Genomic DNA, 16866 nt, shown 5'->3' with positions numbered 1-16866 from the left:
CATCATGACGTAAATCCTGCAAGTGTAAGTATGATGTTGATCATACCCGCTGTTACAGTATTCCTTACTGTCAACACTGCGGTCAGATTCTCGGGTTCACTCACCTTGAGGTTGGCCGCCGTTGCTCCACAATCGTGGGGATGGGCTTCGAGCTCAATCGCCCAGTCGCAAGCTTCAAAAGCTATTACTAAGGGAGAAGTAACGCTGGAGCTCTCAATGCACATGTGATGATTGGCAAGCCATTCTTAACGCAGAGCGTGAATGTGATGTAAACACTGAAGCGTGCCGTGTCAATGACGTTAGACATAACCAAATTTACGTAGAGCGAATGCCAGCCAATGGAGTCTTGCATAAAGACCGTTTAGATCCAGCTCGTGGCGATACCCGATCGCAAAGGCACAGCCGGTCCAACGCGATCGCGGTAGAGAATGAGATGGGAGACGATACTTGATGAATTACATCATGGAAGCCATTCACATGGAATGATGAAGGGTAATAATGAATAATGAAAGGATTGAAGACGACATTGACTTGAAGGCCACTCGCAGTCGAGAGTGGGGAAATGCCGGGTAGCAAGGTAGGGAGGTCTGGCTGCTGATTCTCGCAGGACGAACTGCGTCTCAGTGCAATCGGTTTCCCTCTGGTCTGATCAATGTATCATCTTGTCTTTAAGAAGAAACCGGAGTCAAAGTATTGCATGTTGGAAAGAGATGAAAATGTGGCCGGCGTTATACAGGCTTGAAGTCTGCGCCCATGCCTTCGCTGCAGTCAGGATCGATCGTGATGACTAATCAGCCGCCATAGCTCTGCGGGAGAAGCTTTGTTGGGATGGGGAGAAAATGAGCCAAGATCAACCCGATCGGAGCGTCCACGAACATCGAAAGTGTCGTCGAAGGTGGCTCTTCCCAGCCAATTCTTTCGCAGTTTTTCCTGGATAGGATTCGTCAGGCGATGAACAGGCCACGCAACCGCCAGCCGCGCCACTCAGGGCAAACTCAGCGCCCGGGAGGCAGATCGTCAAACTTGGGCCGACGAGCTCCTGGGACGCCGCAACAGGCCGCCGGCACCGTCCCCACGTCAAGGCAGGTCGTCGCCGGTGCCGCTGTTTACATCGTCCTCAAAGAAGACCAGCCGACAGGCCGAGAAACGCAGGGCATCGTGCAGGACGTCCTCACATCGGGAGACCATCCCCGGGGCATCAAAGTCAGGTTACGTGGCGGCTTAGTCGGCAGAGTGCAGAGACTCGATGACGGCTCTTCTCAGCCATTGAGTGGGACGGCGTTGGCTTCAAGTGCTTCCTCCAACTCAAAGTTCAACAGCCGGTACACGGATATCAGGAATGACGCAGACTTTGACTATCTGCAGGGGCCGCCGCCGAGGAGTTTAGCAGACTTTATGCCATCGTTGGAGCCACCCGCGACGACTGATTCTTCTGATGATGCTGGAGGAGCTCTCTTGGATGAAGGCACGGCTGTCTGTCCAATTTGTAAAACATTTACTGGAGACGAAGTTGCCGTTACGCATCATTTGGAACGAGAGCATTTCAGCTGATGTACGATTCTCGGAATCCCATTTCAAGACGACGGAAGTGCAATCTGGCGACACTCTGCGACACCCTGGCTTATCTGCTTGAACTACGTCCTTGCCATCTCATAGAGCAATTAAGACAGCGGTTTCATCACGTAGACCCATGTCCTTTGAAAAATACGGGATCCTATCAAGACCTTCTTCGGGATCCTACTGCCTCCGGATATGGAAGAGTTTGCATGTTCAAGTTGCCAATTTCTTGTTTCATTACATTGGCAGGCACAACAAACGCTGAAAGGAGATACACAACGGGACGTCCGGCCGCCTCTACGGCTTCAAAGTATCATTCCATGACTGCCAATACTGGTTCTCCCACACAGGCATGCACTTGACACTGTCTGGAGGATCAAGCTGCCAATCTATTCCATCGCCCGCAGGATCTTGCTTTGACACCGTGTCAGACGTGAACCCCTTGAGTTCCTTGATCTTCCTTGCCTTTTCCACAGAGTACTCGAGGTTTATGGACGGAACTACGGCAATTTTGCGGTAGCCCTTGAACCAGAGGTCTTTGCAGAATAACTGCGGCTCGCCTTGTCTGCATTCACCGGCGGTTTCATTCGCTGCCCTGAATGCCACAGTCTTTTCCAGAAAGGGCTGGGCCGTGAATGCTGTCGCGCCGTTCCAACATGAAAAGACTTGGAAGGGACGCTGCGCGTAGAATCGATTTCGAGACTCGTCAGCGTTCCAGAACAGATTCCATGCCGAGTCCCAATTTCCGTCGGGGGGGATGTCAAAGAAGGAATCGCCATTGATTGTGCGGGCGATCCATACATCGTAAAAGGTAGGGTGTTCGCCAACATATGTCCAGTCCATGGCGCATGTCATATCCGCACCAAGGGCCCTTTTTTGATGGACGAGCTCGAGGATGTCCTCGGCACAGGCGGCTACATCGTTGAGGAAAATGACGGTTGTGTCGCTTGTCGCCATGTCATGCAAGTCTAGGAGCGGCGCTAATGCCTTGTTCCGAAGCTGTGCAAGGCGCGCCACACGGTCATCCTTGCTCGGATCAATCGCAGATGACTCGGGGTAATATCTGACTCCCATACTCTCGAGTGCTGGCCGGAGAGCACCAAGTACATCGGCGGTACCGTCGGGAGAGTTGCCCTCGACAACGGACAGCACACATTGTGACGGACCGAGAAAACGAATAGCCTCGACAATGCTGCCTATCAGCCGAGGTAGCAATGGCAAGTTTTGCCGCAGGTCGAGGGCGAAGAAGTATTGAATGGCTGGACCTGAGGAGCGTGTGCTCTTGAGCTCGCCATATCGCGTAGTGTTGATGGCTGGGCATTCTAGGTTTGGTAACCTTGAAAGCTCTGGTGTCAGGATCGCCTCGAGGTATTGTGTGATGTTGGCGGCCGGTAAGATGGCACCTGGGAGAGTGAATAGGGTCAGCAAAGGCTTGTTGCGTTTGCGAAAAGAGACAGCGAGGTCCGACAGCGGAATACCAACCATCAAGCACAGGCTTCAACTCCGCTGTCTTTGGCGTTCCAACATCAGCGTCATGTCGGATCGAAGGTCGCACAAATCGATCCCTTCCCATAAACAGAGTTGTCGCGACGATGAAGGCCGCGATCAAAGGAGCTGCCAGCGTCAACAATCTCCCACGCATCTTGAAAATCGACCAACACACAGCATGTTGAGGCTCAAAAAAGAGAGCGCAACCTTGGCCACATTACGAAGAAGATGCGAGTGGCATATTAAGGAGGGTTTTATATATAGGTCCCTCTGTCGGGTTTCTGCAGCCGCTGGTTGTTGGTTGCATTGGCTCAGACTTCATGTTTCCCATTGGTCAATTTGGGCAGGATTCGGCCGCCACTAGGACAATGGTGCCACCAGTGACGAACGATAACCGCCAGCATCATACCTGGAACCAACAGCTTTTGAAGCCCCTGTCAATGTCGTGATAGCTGGGAAATATGCGGTGTATGGGTGCCCGACAAGATGCTATCTATAAGTACGGAAGAGCGAGGGAACAACCCGAGCATGGAGTGATGCTTTTTCTCAACATCGCTTCCACTTCTGGTGCAGATCGGCTACGACCTTGGTGCTACGCGACCTCTTATGCCTTTACGTGTATAAGATATGAGAGTTATGGCGGCATATACGACAATACTCGCCGTTCTCCTTTTCGTCTCCCAAATTAGCATCAGTAAAGCGCGGCATCTCAGTATTCCACTACCCACTCTGGCAGCAAAGCTGCCTCTACGCAATGGAACGGAATTCGACAAACGCGCTGATGTACAGACAGAAATGTCTACCTGCGGGTATCAAAACGGCGACCCCAATAAGTTCCGCACCGCCAACCCTGGTTTCGACTGTCGAGTCGATACTGCGAATGGCCTCTGGGGTTTCTGTCCAGTCACTGTTGTAGCAGCTACCGACTGCGGCTTGGCTGGAAGCTGTGTCGACCAAGGCTCATGCTCAGATGGATGCGGCAAAACCGACAACCCCAGGTTGACTACATTTACTTGGTACGTCTCATCTTCCCGTACCTGGGTACGGATTCTCTCTTTGAGCTGCAGCGGTTGTTGATGACTTGACTCTGCAGTAAATCGAAGCAATTCTGCTCTACCGCCCTCTTGACATTTGGGGTCGACCAGACGTACTCTTATATTGGCTGTGGCGGGAGCCCCAAGACGGATCACTATCTCATTACACCCACCGCGATTTCTACTCCAGCCAGCCCAGCCTCGGAGACTACGTCAACACCGACTGTGGCGCAGACGACGACGAGTGCATCTTCAATGTCAACAAATGCAGGGCCTACAAATGGAACCAATGGCGGCAGTGGCAACAACACCAGCAACGGTGCCTCTTCTACAAACAATACAGGAGCAATCGTCGGTGGCGTCATTGGTGGCCTTGCTCTGCTGTGCATCTCCGGCATTGTTGCTATCCTGCTTTTGAGGAGGAATCGACCACATGGCAGCCAGACGCCAACCAAGGGGCCGCACAGAGATACCAATCAGTCTTGGTACGATCCGAGACCCGAAACCAAGCATCGCTTCACGGGCGGCTGGGGACCTAGAGAACTGGAAGGCTCGCAGAATGAAAGAAGCCCCGATCATGCGATAGAACTACCCGGCTGATATTCCCAATCGCCAACTCTTTCAATATCCTACCTTAATCACCATACCTACATGTGGATAGCTTTAGACGCACATAAAAGTAATACCCTTCGGACCAAAGGATTTCATCTATACGAACCAATACTCTGAAGTACATCGAGTGCATCAAAGTGATGGCTCTTCGTCAGCTTCTTTGCATTATTGACCCCCTTGCAGGCGATTACATGCAGTCAAGAGTGCTCAGGTATCCGCAGCCCTGCATGATCTCAATCTCAAAGTCCATGTCGCCTTGTTCCGCAAAAGCCGAACCATTGACCGGGGTATCCGTATTTTTAGCTGGCAGTATAAAGCAAGGGTGAACAGCTGAAACCAATTGCGGCCACTTTTGCAGCACTTCATACTGGACATGAAATTGAGACCATCTCAGCCATGGGTGTGAGGAGTGCCACTTCTTCAAAGTCCCCATCAGAGGTAGAGAATCGCAGCTGGAAGTTGGCAAATTGACGGAATATCGCTGCCTATCATAGGCAGATAGGGTAGGCAATAGGTAGGAATTCGAGTCCCAAAGACGACTGTCCGCGAGTGGCTGATGTTCTAACGGCTTTTGGGTTGCGTCAAACCGGGGGGAGCTCAATAACGCGTGCAGCCGTGCGCGAGTTCTGGAGAAGCTGAGGACATCATCACCATCGGCTCAACCACCAGAGACTATGGACGGATATAAAACTGAAAGGTGCAGAGTAGACTGTAATGTGAACTCGTACAGGTCATTATTTTGCATCTCCTGCTTCTCACAATCGCTCAATTGCTTGCCTCTCCAATCCAGAGCTCAGCCTCGACCTCGATTCACGGCCCGCCAGATGACATTCACGTGTGGTTTAGCGTGATCGGAACGGATCTTCTGACATCCATGTGCAGTGATTGGTTCAAGCTGGCCCCACCTCCTCCACGTAATCACTCCTGCCACCTTGCTCTTCCAATTCACCTCGCGCCTGCCGTTCTGTTCTAGTGGGCTGTTGCTGCGACGGCTCCAGGCTACTACCAAGGTACCAAAGTAGCAGCAGGCTAATGCTCTCATTCGCTGGCCAAACACCGAAAGAACACAGAGGTGACCTGCCACCTTGACCTCCAACTTCTCCTTAACCCTCACCAACCAAACACGCCTCCTCCTTCGCCAATCATCCACCATCTCATCGGCAGGGCAGCTCATCGCGATCGCTCGCCTGCTGCCGCTTTTCATTTTCTTCCCCTCGTTCGTTTTTCTCGCCTGCGTCTCCCCGCTCGTGCCGCCTGGCGCATGGAAGCTGTCGACGGCCTCCCACTGCCCCCCGCGAGCCTGACCCAAGCTCTTCCTCTCAGCATCGACTCCGTAAGCCGCGGCGTTTTCGACAAGCGGCTTCCCTAGGAGTACCGAGTCGACGACGGCCCATACTATCTGATTGTTGGCTTCTCTGGCGCAATGGCGCCGCTACCCATCAAGTTCCAGGAGCTGGTGCAGCTCAGCAGCCTGGGCGTGGACACGCAGTCTATCGGCTTCAACTCTTGCGTAAGTCATTGATTGCTAAGATCCTTCCTATGTGGCCCGGCTGGCGCCCCCAAGCTATCTACAAGACACGATGGCATCAAGCTTGCTGACCCTCGCGTGTGCTTCACCACAAACAGACACTAGAGTCGGACTCGTTCGTTTGCATCCGCGAAAAGAAAAACGAAGCTGCTCAGCCCGAGGTTGTCATTGTCGAGCTCAAGAATGGCAACCACGTAACGCGCAGGCCTATCAAGGCCGACAGTGCCATCATGCACTGGAACAAGCAAATCATTGCCCTCAAGGCTCAGTCACGGACTCTGCAGATCTTCGACCTCGAGCAGAAGAAGAAGCTCAAGTCGTGCACAATGAACGAGGATGTCCAGTTCTGGAAATGGATCAGCGAGTCTACTCTGGGCCTCATCACAACCAGCAGTGTGTACCACTGGGACGTCTACGACGCCTCCCAGGATGCGCCCGTCAAGGTCTTTGAGCGCAACGCTAACCTCAATGTGCGTCAATTTCTCTCAGCGTCTGTTGTTTTGTCACCCCCGCCTTCCGACTAACTTGCAGTGACAGGGCTGCCAAATCATCAACTACCGAGTTAACAGCGATGGAAAGTGGATGGTTGTGGTGGGAATCTCCTCCCAGCAGGGCCGAGTGGTTGGCGCCATGCAGCTCTACTCCAAGGACCGAGGCATCAGCCAGGCCATCGAAGGCCACGCTGCTGGTTTCGGCACCCTCAGGCTCGACGGCGCGCCTCAGGACACCAAGATCTTCAGTTTCGCCGTGCGGTCAGCCACCGGCGCCAAGCTGCACATTGTCGAGGTCGATCACCCAGATTCGAACCCAGTCTTCCAGAAGAAGGCTGTCGACATCTTCTTCCCCCCCGAAGCCACAAACGACTTCCCTGTCGCCCTGCAGGTGTCGCAAAAGTACGGTGTCATCTTCATGGTTACCAAGTACGGCTTCATTCACCTCTACGACCTCGAGACGGGCTCGTCCATCTTCATCAACCGCATCTCCAGCGAGACCATCTTCACAAGCTGCGCCGATGATGCGTCTTCGGGTCTCGTCGGTATCAACCGCAAGGGCCAGGTGCTCTTCGTCACCATCGACGATGCCACCATCATTCCCTACTTGCTGGAGAATCCCGCTAACACAGAGATCGCCATCAAGCTGGCTTCAAGAGCTGGCCTGCCAGGTGCTGATAACCTGTATGCCAAACAGTTCGATCAACTCTTTAACAGCGGGAACTACCTCGAGGCTGCCAAGATTGCCGCCGGCTCGCCCCGTGGCTTCCTGCGCACCCCCGAGACGATCGAGAAGTTTAAGCGCCTCCCTACCCAGCCAGGCCAGATGGCTGTCACACTGCAATACTTTGGAATGCTGCTTGACAAGGGGTCGCTGAACATGCATGAAACTCTTGAGCTGGCCCAGCCTGTGCTGCAGCAAAACCGAAAGCACCTTCTCGAAAAGTGGTTCAAGGAGGGCAAGCTGGACTGCTCTGAGCAGCTCGGTGACATGATTCGCCCGTATGATGTCAATCTGGCCCTGAGCGTCTATCTCCAGGCCGGCGTTCACCACAAGGTCGTTGCTGGATTTGCCGAGACTGGCCAGTTTGAGAAGATTCTGCCATATGCTGCTCAGTCCGGATACCAGCCCGATTATCTCCAGCTTCTCCAGCACATCATCCGGACGAACCCCGACAAGGGAACCGAGTTTGCTACTGCCCTCGCCAACCATGAAGGCGGCTCTCTGATTGACCTGGAACGTGTTTGCGACATCTTCCAGTCTCAGGGCATGGTCCAGCAGGCTACCGCTTTCTTGCTGGATGCCCTCAAGGAGAACAAGCCCGAGCACGCTCGTCTCCAGACTCGCCTTTTGGAGATGAACCTGATGCACGCTCCTCAGGTAGCAGAGGCTATCCTTGGCAACGACATGTTCACGCACTTTGACAAGGGCCGAATCGCCCAGCTGTGCGAACAGGCCGGCTTGGCCCAGAAGGCGCTCGAGCTGTATGAAGATCCCGAGGCCATCAAGCGCGTCATTGTCAACATTCCCGGCACTCCCAACTTCAACCCCGAGTGGCTGTCCAACTTCTTTGGCAAGCTTTCCGTCGAGCAGTCTCTGAATTGCCTTGATGCCATGATGAAGCACAACATCCGCCAGAACCTCCAGTCTGTTGTCAACATTGCCACCAAGTACTCGGAGCTGCTCGGAGCCGTGCGTCTGATTGACCTCTTTGAGAAGTACAAGACTGCCGAAGGTCTCTTCTACTACCTTGGCAGCATTGTCAACCTCTCCGAGGACCCCGACGTCCACTTCAAGTACATCGAGGCTGCTACCAAGATGGGCCAGTTCAACGAGGTGGAGCGCATCTGCCGTGACAGCACTCACTACAACCCCGAGAAGGTGAAGAACTTCTTGAAAGAGGCTAAGCTGCCCGAGCAGCTGCCTCTCATCATTGTATGCGACCGCTTCAACTTTGTGCATGACTTGATTCTGTTCCTCTATCAGAACCAGCAGTTCCAGGCCATCGAAGCCTATGTTCAGCGCGTCAACCCGTCCCGAACCCCGGCCGTGATTGGAGGCCTGCTCGACGTGGACTGCGACGAAAAGATTATCAGGGACCTTCTCTCAACTGTCGATGCCCACCAAATCAACATCGACCAGCTCGTCTCCGAGGTCGAGTCACGCAACCGCCTGAAGCTTCTGCTGCCATTCCTCGAGGCCACCCTCCAGGCCGGAAACCAACAGCAGGCTGTCTACAACGCTCTGGCTAAGATCTACATCGACTCCAACAACAACCCGGAGAAGTTCCTCAAGGAGAACGACCAGTATGACACCCTCGTCGTTGGTAAGTACTGTGAGAAGCGTGATCCCAACTTGGCCTACATTGCCTACTCCAAGGGCCAGAACGATCTGGAGCTGGTCAACATCACCAATGAAAACTCCATGTACAGAGCCCAGGCTCGATACCTACTGGAGCGTGAGGATCCTGAGCTCTGGCGCTTTGTCCTCAGCGAGAACAACATCCACAGGCGCTCAGTTGTCGACCAGGTTACCGCTACTGCCGTTCCCGAGTCCACCGATCCCGCCAAGGTCTCTGTTGCCGTTTCCTGCTTCTTGGAGAACGACCTGCCCCTAGAGCTTATTGAGCTCTTGGAGAAGATTGTTCTCGAGCCCTCTCCGTTCAGCGACAACCAGAACCTGCAAAACTTGCTCATGTTCACCGCCGCCAAGGCTGACAAGGCCCGTGTGATGGACTATATTCACAAGTTGGATAACTACAATGCCGAGGAAATCGCTACAGCCTGTATCGATGTCGGTCTCTTCGAGGAAGCCTTTGAGATCTACAAGAAGGCTGACAACAAGTCTGCCGCCGTCAACGTCCTCATCGAGCATGTCGTCAGCATTGACCGCGCTCAAGCCTATGCTGAAGATGTCGACCTGCCCGAGGTTTGGAGCAAGGTTGCCAAGGCTCAGCTGGACGGTCTTCGTGTCTCCGATGCTATCGAGTCCTACATCAAGGCCGATGATCCTTCCAACTACGCCGAGGTAATTGAGATTGCCACGCATGCTGGTAAGAACGAAGAGCTCGTGAGGTATCTCCGCATGGCACGCAAGACCCTGCGCGAGCCTGTCATTGACACGGCTCTGGCCTTCTGCTACGCACGACTCGAGCAGCTGTCTGAGCTGGAGGACTTCTTGCGCGGTACCAATGTCGCAAACATTGAGGAGTCTGGTGACAAGGCTTACGAGGAGGGCCTGTACGAGGCGTCAAAGATCTTCTACACTAGCATCTCCAACTGGGCCAAGCTGGCCACTACCCTGGTTCACCTCGGCGACTACCAGGCCGCTGTCGAGTGCGCCCGCAAGGCGAACAACATCAAGGTCTGGAAGCAGGTCCACGAGGCTTGCGTCAGCAAGAAGGAGTTCCGACTTGCCCAGATTTGCGGTCTGAACTTGATTGTCGATGCGGAGCAGCTCCAGGAGCTTGTCAAGGACTACGAGAGAAATGGTTACTTTGACGAGCTCATTAGCCTTCTCGAGCAAGGCCTGGGTCTCGAGCGCGCTCACATGGGCATGTTCACCGAGCTGGGTATTGCCCTCTCCAAGTACCACCCCGAGCGCCTTATGGAGCACCTCAAGATCTTCTGGTCCAGAGTCAACATGCCCAAGATGATCCGAGCGTGCGAGGAGGCCAACCTCTGGCCCGAGTTGGTCTTCTGTTACTACCACTACGACGAGTTCGACAACGCTGCGCTCACCGTTATCGAGCGACCCGAGAACTCGTGGGATCACCAACAGTTCAAGGAGATCGTGGTCAAGGTTGCCAACTTGGAAATCTACTACCGTGCGATCCGCTTCTATGTCGAGCAGCACCCGTCGCTGCTCACTGACCTCCTGGCCGCCCTCACTCCCCGTGTCGATGTTAACCGCGTTGTCAAGATGTTCCAGAAGAACGACAGTCTGCCGCTCATCAAGCCGTTCCTTTTGAACGTGCAGAGCCAGAACAAGCGCATCGTCAACGAGGCCGTCAACGACCTGCTGATCGAAGAGGAGGACTACAAGACCCTGCGCGACTCTGTGCAAAACTACGACAACTACGATGCTATGGAGCTGGCTTCTCGTCTGGAGAAGCACGACCTGATCTTCTTCCGTCAGATCGCCGCCAGCATCTACCGCAAGAACAAGCGCTGGGAGAAGTCCATTGCCCTGTCTAAGCAGGATAAGCTCTACAAGGATGCCATTGAGACCGCTGCCATCTCCGCCAAGACCGAGATTGTGGAGGAGCTTCTCAGATACGTATGTTCACTCTTTACAATACCTCACCCGCTCTGCTTGTGGAGGACGCTAACACATGGATTTAGTTTGTCGACATTGGCCACCGCGAATGCTACACCGGCATGCTGTATGCATGCTACGACCTCATTCGACCCGACCTCATTCTGGAGCTCTCCTGGCGCAACGGCCTCAATGACTTTACCATGCCATACATGATCAACCTGTTGGCGCAGCAGACCAAGGAGATTTCGTTGCTCAAGGCTGACAATGAGGCACGCAAGTTGAAGGAGAAGGACCATGAGAAGACCGAGGACAACACCCCCATCCTGGGCGGTGCTCGACTTATGATTACCGCCGGTCCCGGTGGAAGCGTTTCTCCAGCCCCATATGGCCAAGCTAATGGTTTTGTGCCACAGCCTACTGGCTACAACTATTAGATGCAAGTGCCAGTTCGGCAACGGGTCGAAACGCAGCCGAAGTACCCCTTACACGTAATGTGTAATCCTGTTTATTTTGTGTCGCCGCATGGCTAGCTCTTACGAAGTCCAGGCATATTCGAGCGAAGTATGGAGAGTTGGAAGGGGCAATATGGATGGGCTGCTTTGTGAGCCTTTTTTTTATACTATTTCATTAAGAATAATGATTTTAGAGATAAAAAAGGGCTTTTCGTCCTGGATGAGGCATGGGCTCGGGGTTCTGTTAGTCGCGGACCTCTTTTGTCTACTTTAGCTTTATTTCCTTGCAGTTAGATTGGAGGAGGAAAAGAAAATTATTCTTTTTGACTCACTGGTGGAGCGGGAAAGAGACCTGCGAGGGGGGCAAAATGTGTATGATACAGCAGTCTATTTCCTGTTATTTGCCTATGACTTTTGTGTCTCTTGATTTGTGACTGGCTACTCTTTGTGATGGGGCGTTGATTGTTGGAGTGATTCTTCAGGTCATTTTTCGATGCGAGCGATGATATAGAACAGCATGTATATCTAAGGAGGCCAAATACGAGGCTATTGCACCAGATATCACACTTCACGTGCCGCAGCAACTTGTCAATGGCTGCCATCATGAAACACTTCTATTGAATCATATCCAAAGGCTCTAGTAATAACAAACGCCGTACCCAACACTAAACCCTCAAAAACAAAGCATACAATCTGTTTATACAATCATGCCTTCTTAGCGATGGGCTTAGGATGAGAAACCTTGAGCCATTCGCCGTTGAAAGCATTGATGAGCCAGTTATTCAACTCTGCAAAGGATCGTCAGCCAGCCACGTCTAGGATATCTCCTATATTTGAAGATGACAAAATGGGGAGAAGGGAACGGAGGAGGGAAGGGGAGGGAGGCAACATACTATCATACACAATGCGATTCGCCCCATGGAAGTAAATCCCATGGTCACTGTCCGGGAAAACATGCACATCGTAATTCTCGACGCCCGCCAAATCGAGATTATCCAACAGGGTCAGCGAGTTCTGAAAGTGCACGTTGTCGTCCGCCACGCCGTGCATAAGCAAGAACCGCTTATTCTCTCCAAGCGCAGTGGCATTGGAAATCTTGGACAGGTTGTACCCCTCGTCGTTTTCCTGCGGAGTGCGCATGTACCGCTCCGTGTAGATGCTGTCGTAGAAGCGCCAGTCCGTGACGGGGGCCACGGCCATGCCGTAGGAGAATGTCCGGCCGGCGTCCTGCTCGAGCGTCTTGAGGGTGGTGAAGCCGCCGTAGGACCAGCCCCAGATGGCGAGGCGGGACTCGTCGACGTAGTCGAGGGAGGCGAAGTGGCGGGCGGCGGCGATGTGGTCCTGCGCCTCGAGGAGGCCGAGCTGCGAGCGGACGGGCACGCGGTGCTTGCGGCCGAGGAAGCCCGTGCCGCGGGGGTCGACGGTGATGACGATGTAGCCGAGGTTGGAGGCGACGTAGGATTGGAAGTCAACGGTGAAGGCCTTAGTGACTTGCTGCGAGCCGGGGCCGGAGTACTGCTGGAAGAGGACGGGGTACTTCTTCTTGGGGTCGAAGTGAGGCGGACGACGTTCGAGGTAGTTGACCTCGACTCCGTTGCCGAGGTCAAGAGTTCCGTATTTCAGAACAGGGAGCTCGTGTCTTTTGGCACGATCGGCGAGCTCAGCGTTGTCCTCAACCACAACGTCATATGCAATGGTTGTGGAGGGCGTGGAAATGACTTTCTGGTACGGAGTCTTGGGTCCGCGATAGGACAGCAGCGCGAAACCTGCTCCTGACGAAAAGGAGGCGCGGTAAAAGGCCTCGGCGGACGTGTTTGTGAGAGGCTGCAGGTCAGAACCGTCGAGCTTCACAGAGTATACATGACGCTGGATGGAAGACTCTTTGGTGGCTACAAAGTAGACAAGGTTGTTGGCGAGATCCACAGCGGACGGGGCATCATCTACTTCCCATGCACCGGAGGTGAGCATAATGGGCTCGGAGTTGTTGAGAGGCGTAAAGTAGCCAATGTGTTCATAGCCATCGTGAATGACGGTATCCACATAGCCATCCTCTGGCCGCCCATTCTCAGGGTCGGCTGGTACGTAGGTCATGGAGTGAGAAATCTCGAACCAGCCACCGTCAATCTTGTTGACATCAATGGTGTTGATGGTGCTTCCCTGACGTTTTTCAACGTCGATGAGGATCACTTTCAGAATGTCGCTGACGCGATTGGTTTGCTTGACAATAACCTTGTCACCGGCCCAGACGAGGTTGTTGATGATGCGGTCGTCATCGGGAAACTCGTCACCGGTGCTGACCGAAAACACATCACCCTTGGAGACATCGTAGAATTGCAGGTCCACCACCGGATTGTGCGCGCCCGCCTTGGGGTACTTGATCTCCTGCACCTCGGGGTACGCCTCCTCGCCACTGGGCGGAGGGTGGCCGCTGGGGCGTGAGATGAAGAATTGCACAGGGTACTCGGGGACGCCGGTTTCGTTGGTTCGGAGGAAGGCCAGATACTTGCCGTCCTCAGACCACCATGTTGCACTGTTTCCACTGAACACCTCTTCCTCATACACCCAGTCAGGGATGCCGTAGAAGTATTCCGGTCCGCCATCCTTGGTGATCTGGACAATGTCGCCGTCGCCGGTAAGGCGGCGGATGTAGAGGTTGTTGTCTCGGGTGAAGGACACTGAGTCACTCCTAGGACTCCAACCGGCAAGTTGAACTCGAGCTTTTGCGTCTGAGGCAATGAGGGGCTCAGCGGTTTGCGTCTCCACGTCGAAGATGAAGTAGATGGCTGTGAAGGAATGTCTCCAAACGTGCTCCTGGGCAACGCCAATGAGGACCTTCTTCTGATCTGGACTGGGCTGAAGCCATTGGGGCTGGTAGCTCTGGCCATTGAATTCGAAGTCGGCATGCTTCATTAGGGTCCGAGACTTTGCCACCTGGGCATTCTCGTCTGCAGTAGCAGCGGTGGCAGTTGCATTTCCCACAGCTGACCGAACATCCTCGACGACGAGGTAATCCTTGCCCGAGGCTCCGCGCTCAAGCAGGAGGCCGTCCTCGCCATCAGGGCCTGCAATCCAGCTGATGGACTTTTGCTTGGGCGACCAGAAGCGGTTGTACAGTTGCTCCAAGGTAACCTGCTTGCCTGAGCCTCGAAAGTCGGCGTCTGGATCATGCTCCACATCGCTCGCGTGCTTGTACGATCCGGTAGAGACGAAGACGGCGAGAGATGCGAGCCAGGCAGCAGCAAAAAGGACTGCGCCTATGCAGAGAATGCGCCGCAGTTTTCGATCCATTGGCCGGCGCTGGAGCGCAGCTCCAGTCGAGCCCAGGAAAGCCTCGGTCTCGGCATCGTCAGAGGCCTCATCCTTGAGGGGATCCTCAGCGTACACGTCAGAGTACCCAAGCCTGGCGCGAGCCTTGGGCGGTACCTCGCCCTTTTCCATCTCCTCTTGTATGCGGTCGAAGACGATACTAGTAGTCGAGACGGATGAGAGCGAGTCTGTCGACGGGGACCGCTGGGGTCGGTCTGAGGCTCGCGGCGCCATGGCTGCGGACGTGTGACTCTCGCAGGGGGCTGGCAATCGAAGGGGGATTGCGTGTATCAGGCGGATTGGACAAGGGCGTGCACCATCGTAAGGTATCGAGTCGGATAGTGACTTCGTCTGCCGATGACCAGCAAAGGCGGTGAAGGTCGCGAGGCTGGAGGTGCGATGACAGTTGCAGCAAGCAGTGAGAAACGGACGGTCAAGCACCGGCCGTGATGTCGCTATTGAGAGACGGTTAGTTGTATTGTCGCCGTTGGCATCAGACGGAAGCACGCGATGGAGCTCGCTGATTGGATCAGCTGCCAGCCGGGCGATAGTCGGTTATCAGCCCGCCCGATAGGCATCACCGCCTGCCCAATTCTGCCAGCTCACGCCGGCATAGCCATCTGCAGCGATGAGTTATCCAAGCTTCACAATCTCAACAGTCTGACTGCATTGCCAAATCAGCGCACAACGAGGCGTCCGTCGTGCAGCTGCATCTGCATCTTGCGCCACAGCCCATGCCAAGCTGCCATTCGCCTGTCCCCAGCTTCTTAGCGGCTCCGCATGAGATCGTCACCAAGTGGAGTTGCCGTATCCCGCATCCATCTTGGTTGAGCCGCCTTGGAGGCTCTCTCGGCTCTCTCTCAGCTGCTTGCTCTCCGTGTTGGTCTTTGAACTTGAGTTGATAGATACGGGACAACAAGGTGAAGCTGAATACTCGCCACTGATCAATAATCCCTAGCATATACGAGAGACAACGACGACAAGAAATAACACAGAGTGAAGAGCTGAAGACACCAAAATAGAAACATTTCTGTTGCCTCGTGCTTTGGATACCACCTCTATCTTCGTCTGCCGCAGCCTTGTCAAGTCTCACAAGTCACAAATCACAGTTTCGCCCCAGGTGAACGTGGCATTTAAGATTCAGCTCATCTAGGGCCATATCTCACCCACCTCCGGCGAGTTACGCGAGGCTTCTACCGTCTATTACTGGGCCGCTCCCTGTAGCTGGGGTGGTACGGTGACATGCTCGTCAATCTTGACTACTCGGCACGCTGTCCCATACGCCGCCGTCTGCGCAAAACCACCCATATCGCCGGCATCAAACCTCAGGCAAATGATGGCATTGCCCCCCCTCTTCTTGCACTCGTCCACCACTCTGCTGATGGAGTCGTTGCGACATGAATACAGCATGGACGTGAACCAGCGAAGCTCGCCGCCAGCCATGCTCTTGAGAGCCATACCGAAACTGGCGCCGATGTTGCGCGATCGCACAGTGATGCCATAGACGGTTCCGAGAACCTGCTCAATGCGGTAACCAGGGAGATCCATCATGGCTGAGGGTTGTTCCATTATTAGCATGTTGTCTTGATGGATGTCCATTGTTGACTTACTGGTGGTGACCACGCCTTCAGTCTCTGTGAAGCAGTGCAAGTCAGTGAGATGGCTGGGTATCTCTGCTGGCTCCTGCGACTTGGGCTCTCTGTCCTTTCCAAAGACCATGATGGATATGTTGTATTATGAACTCTATAGAGTATGCGGTTGGCTCAACTCATCGTTCTGCTAATAGTCCGTTTACTAGATGTGTAGCTCCTCTTATACTTCAACCTCTCGTTCCAGAAACTATACACTAGGCCGACTTCATGATCGGTTCATCAACACTAACATCCTTCATCACTGCCCGTCCCCGAATCCCCTCACTGATGATGGCATGGCTTGGGGGAAAGGGCCTCTAGCACGGCTCCGCGAGAGCCGGGGCGCGCTATACAGCCTATTCCGTTCAACCCAGTGGTAGCGCCACGGCCTAGAGCAGCCCTGCTGCAGGGGTGACAGCCAACCGCCGTATTGCTCGCACTCTGGTGTGTTGAACAAGCCAGCCGAGCCTGCAGAAGCTGTAAAGACTGAGAGCGATTTCCCGAAT

At 54.1% G+C, this 16866-nt stretch overlaps 6 protein-coding genes across 6 annotated transcripts; 3 read left to right on the top strand and 3 right to left on the bottom strand.

Moving 5' to 3' along the window:
* Window positions 1-936: 936 nt before the first annotated feature.
* Window positions 937-1551, top strand: BBK36DRAFT_1128840 (hypothetical protein; the record flags this gene model as incomplete). The annotated part of the gene is made up of 1 exon (XM_024891670.1): window positions 937-1551. A coding segment is annotated over one exon (615 nt), but the record flags the coding sequence as incomplete, so codon positions are not given.
* Window positions 1552-1854: 303 nt separating this feature from the next.
* Window positions 1855-3199, bottom strand: BBK36DRAFT_1144612 (glycosyltransferase family 69 protein; the record flags this gene model as incomplete). Its single annotated transcript, XM_024893688.1, has 2 exons — window positions 1855-2960; window positions 3040-3199. The coding sequence occupies 2 exons, from the start codon at window positions 3197-3199 to the stop codon at window positions 1855-1857; spliced, it is 1266 nt and encodes a 421-aa protein (XP_024745921.1).
* Window positions 3200-3681: 482 nt separating this feature from the next.
* On the top strand, window positions 3682-4679 carry BBK36DRAFT_1172362 (hypothetical protein; the record flags this gene model as incomplete). The annotated part of the gene is made up of 2 exons (XM_024895712.1): window positions 3682-4061; window positions 4139-4679. The coding sequence occupies 2 exons, from the start codon at window positions 3682-3684 to the stop codon at window positions 4677-4679; spliced, it is 921 nt and encodes a 306-aa protein (XP_024745920.1).
* Window positions 4680-6114: 1435 nt separating this feature from the next.
* BBK36DRAFT_1128552 (clathrin heavy chain-like protein) lies at window positions 6115-11405 on the top strand (the record flags this gene model as incomplete). The annotated part of the gene is made up of 4 exons (XM_024891633.1): window positions 6115-6201; window positions 6318-6689; window positions 6757-10989; window positions 11055-11405. 4 exons carry the CDS (start codon window positions 6115-6117, stop codon window positions 11403-11405), a joined length of 5043 nt encoding a protein of 1680 aa, XP_024745919.1.
* A 723-nt stretch (window positions 11406-12128) lies between these two features.
* Window positions 12129-14963, bottom strand: BBK36DRAFT_1172360 (hypothetical protein; the record flags this gene model as incomplete). Its single annotated transcript, XM_024895711.1, has 2 exons — window positions 12129-12211; window positions 12317-14963. The coding sequence occupies 2 exons, from the start codon at window positions 14961-14963 to the stop codon at window positions 12129-12131; spliced, it is 2730 nt and encodes a 909-aa protein (XP_024745918.1).
* Window positions 14964-15922: 959 nt separating this feature from the next.
* Window positions 15923-16457, bottom strand: BBK36DRAFT_1136498 (DUF74-domain-containing protein). The gene is made up of 2 exons (XM_024892999.1): window positions 16340-16457; window positions 15923-16282 (listed from the first exon to the last, which is right to left on the bottom strand). The coding sequence occupies exons 1-2, from the start codon at window positions 16446-16448 to the stop codon at window positions 15933-15935; spliced, it is 459 nt and encodes a 152-aa protein (XP_024745917.1). The 5' UTR covers window positions 16449-16457; the 3' UTR covers window positions 15923-15932.
* Window positions 16458-16866: the final 409 nt, after the last annotated feature.

Source organism: Trichoderma citrinoviride, assembly GCF_003025115.1.
Source record: "Trichoderma citrinoviride strain TUCIM 6016 unplaced genomic scaffold BBK36scaffold_16, whole genome shotgun sequence".
Classification (NCBI taxonomy): Eukaryota; Fungi; Ascomycota; class Sordariomycetes; order Hypocreales; family Hypocreaceae; genus Trichoderma; species Trichoderma citrinoviride.
This window is presented reverse-complemented; position numbering and strand designations above follow the sequence as displayed.